The sequence below is a fragment of the Camponotus floridanus genome, unplaced genomic scaffold (genome assembly GCF_003227725.1).
Source record: "Camponotus floridanus strain SB8 unplaced genomic scaffold, Cflo_v7.5 scaffold365, whole genome shotgun sequence".
Classification (NCBI taxonomy): Eukaryota; Metazoa; Arthropoda; class Insecta; order Hymenoptera; family Formicidae; genus Camponotus; species Camponotus floridanus.
The window spans coordinates 56,324-59,054 of record NW_020229509.1 but is presented as its reverse complement, the minus strand read 5'-3'; the positions used below and the strand labels follow the sequence as shown (position 1 = coordinate 59,054).

At 31.6% G+C, this 2,731-nt stretch overlaps 1 protein-coding gene across 2 annotated transcripts; it reads left to right on the top strand.

Annotated features, from left to right (window-relative positions):
• The first annotated feature begins 497 nt into the window (after positions 1-497).
• On the top strand, positions 498-2,348 carry LOC112638766 (cytochrome P450 4C1-like). Of its 2 annotated transcripts, XM_025410979.1 has the most exons (6): positions 498-634; positions 869-975; positions 1,066-1,134; positions 1,330-1,498; positions 1,685-1,864; positions 1,929-2,348. In XM_025410979.1, exons 2-6 carry the CDS (start codon positions 889-891, stop codon positions 2,129-2,131), a joined length of 708 nt encoding a protein of 235 aa, XP_025266764.1. In that variant the 5' UTR covers positions 498-634; positions 869-888; the 3' UTR covers positions 2,132-2,348. The 2 variants fall into 2 exon arrangements, with proteins under 2 accessions (XP_025266764.1, XP_025266763.1); XM_025410978.1 differs by having other exon boundaries at positions 498-975.
• Positions 2,349-2,731: the final 383 nt, after the last annotated feature.

Below are 2,731 nucleotides of genomic sequence, written 5' to 3'. Positions count from 1 at the left end.
ATAAACCTGTTATTTTCTTATTTATTAAATCTCGCGTTCTTTATTTGACTGGCGATCGTCCGTAATTTCTGTGTTCGTCTTTGTCTGTTAATTTAGTAAGCTCGCTCAATCAATTCACTTTTTCTTGCAAACCCCGCCCCTCTACCGTTAGGCGAGCTAGCCAGCCCGTGGCGAAGCGGGCTGTCGTACTCTTTCGCGTTTTTCGAAGAATTCGTGAAACTGGTACGTGAGAGACCGTACCTGGCGCCCAGTTCTGAGGTAACGAGACGGCCTTCGCTCCGCCGCGGCTCGCGTGCGGACAACCTCCATCCCTGTCCCGCCGATCGCGAGTACATAAAACCCTTGTATTTTGACGGCGCTTCCGCTCCCCCGCGAGAATCAAAATTTAGAATTGAAAAAGCGTCGCAATACATATTATTATTATGTATACATATTATATATACATATTATGTTATAAATATCTATGATATAATACAATTGTTGTTTAATATAAAAAATCTTGTCAAAAATTAAATATTGTACTTGTATAGATCATCGCGGAAAGAAAACTTTATCACGAACGCACCAATGACCGATACTTAAAAAACCTTGAAAGTAACAAAGAGACAGAAAATTTCGAAGTGTTTGGAAATACGTAAGAGATCAGAGCTTCTAATTTAGTTTGGCTGCGCAATTAATTTAATATTATACATTATGCTTGCATTATTTATATTAAACACATAATCACATGTAATAATACAACATACGTTTGCTGTAAAATTAAATCATTATTATTTGTAATAAAGTTTGAATTTTAAACAAGAACTGTTATTGTATAACTAAAGTGTGGCATGTAAAGGTGAAATTGTAATTAATATGCTTTTTTTAGTTAAAAAAAGTAGGCTAGCCATGTTGGACCTTTTAATAGCGGCATCTCGAGAACATTCTCTAACTGATTTGGATATCAGAGAAGAAGTTGACACTTTCATATTTGCAGTATGTATCTGTAAACTTTTTTTATTTTTTTGTACATGATATCTAAGTATGTATAACAATATAACGATATGCATACGATGATGATTATAGGGTCATGATACTACAGCGTCGGGCATAATGTTTGCTTTACTACTCTTAGCTGAGCATAAAGATATCCAGGTACCTATTTCTCACAATATATTGCGATATATAATTTAAGTTAAGATTTTATCAACGTAATAAAGATATCAAGTTCTTGTTACGATATAATTTTCCTAGATTTATTAGAATTTGATTCATTAAGAATTTATTTTTATCTGTATCACTAAAAATTAGAATTGAGAAATACATTTCATTATATTATTGATGACACAGGAGCGTGTGAGGACTGAAGTCGATACTGTGATGCAAGAGAATGGAGGAAAACTTAATATGAAGTCATTACAAAATTTATCATATTTAGACAGATGTTTAAAGGAAGCGTTACGTTTATATCCCAGCGCATCTTTGATATTACGCAAGACTGGGGATGCTGTAAAATTACGTAATTATAGTCACTTTTTGCTGCATATATTTTTGAATATGTTACATAATATGGAATATATATTATTGAATGTAAAGTAAGATTAATTAGTATTTTAACACTACAATATTGTTATATTTTATTTTTCTCAAAGAAACGCTTATTTTCGTGAATTTTAGTATTTTTCAATTTTGTAATAATTTTCAGAATCATATATCGTACCCGCTGGAACGACCGTACTTCTTAATATCTACGGAGTTCACAGAGATCCCAATTTTTGGCCAAATCCAGATATATTTGATCCGGACAGATTCTTGCCCGAAAGGATAAAGAATCGTCATCCTTATTCTTATATACCATTCAGCGCAGGACCAAGAAATTGCATAGGTGAATTAATCGCGATTTTCGTTTCTCTTCGTATCGATAATTTATCATAAATTTCAAATTGTAGGTCAACGTCTCGGTTTACTGATGATGAAAGCTATGATAGCTCTTTTGATACATAATTTTTACTTGGAACCTGTTGAGTATTTAAAAAATATTCGATTATTGTTGGATTTAGTAATACGTCCTGCTCATCCGGTTCATATAAGATTCATCCCGATCAAATGCAAACAGCCGTTTAAAAATAACGTGGATATTGCAAAAGTGTAACAAGATAATGCAGTGGGAACAATCGAAGAAAATTGTTATGCATATTATACGTTCAACATTATGAGGAAAATATTGTGTAAAGTTTAGCATTAAGTTTAATTATTAAAATATATACATAAAAATCTTATAAATCAGAACTCTAAGTACCCAAATTTAACTTATGTAAGGATCCTCTATCATGTGCAATCACAATAAAAACGTTTATCCATAAAATATATGTGTGCAAAGCTAATCAAACAATTATTTTTTTAGTCTTATTCATAGAATTAAAAAAATGTTTCAATCAACGCAATGGATATTTCCCACGAGTTTTGCGCTGGATAAAAATGAATATCTTTTTCTCGAAATAATACACGCATCATATATTAAGGTGTCAAGATTGATAGATATCTATTTCGATGATTAGAGGACGCCATAGTGGATCATGATTGCTGTTTTAATTTTCATCTTCATTTGCTGTAACAAGTTTTCTTTCTTTGGATTAATGAATTGTTTTCTACTTTTTTTGGTAAGTAGAATCTTTTTCTTCGAAATAATTTTTAATCGACGAAATATATTCATCGTATACTTGAATCGATTTACAATACTATGATTATATTT

Coding starts and splice junctions, on each gene's coding strand:
- LOC112638766 (XM_025410978.1), top strand. CDS start 856: ATGCTTTTTTTAGTTAAAAAAAGTAGGCTAGCCATGTTGGACCTTTTA. Junction 976..1,065: donor TTGACACTTTCATATTTGCA/GTATGTATCTGT, acceptor TGATGATTATAG/GGTCATGATACTACAGCGTC. Junction 1,865..1,928: donor AGGACCAAGAAATTGCATAG/GTGAATTAATCG, acceptor TTCAAATTGTAG/GTCAACGTCTCGGTTTACTG.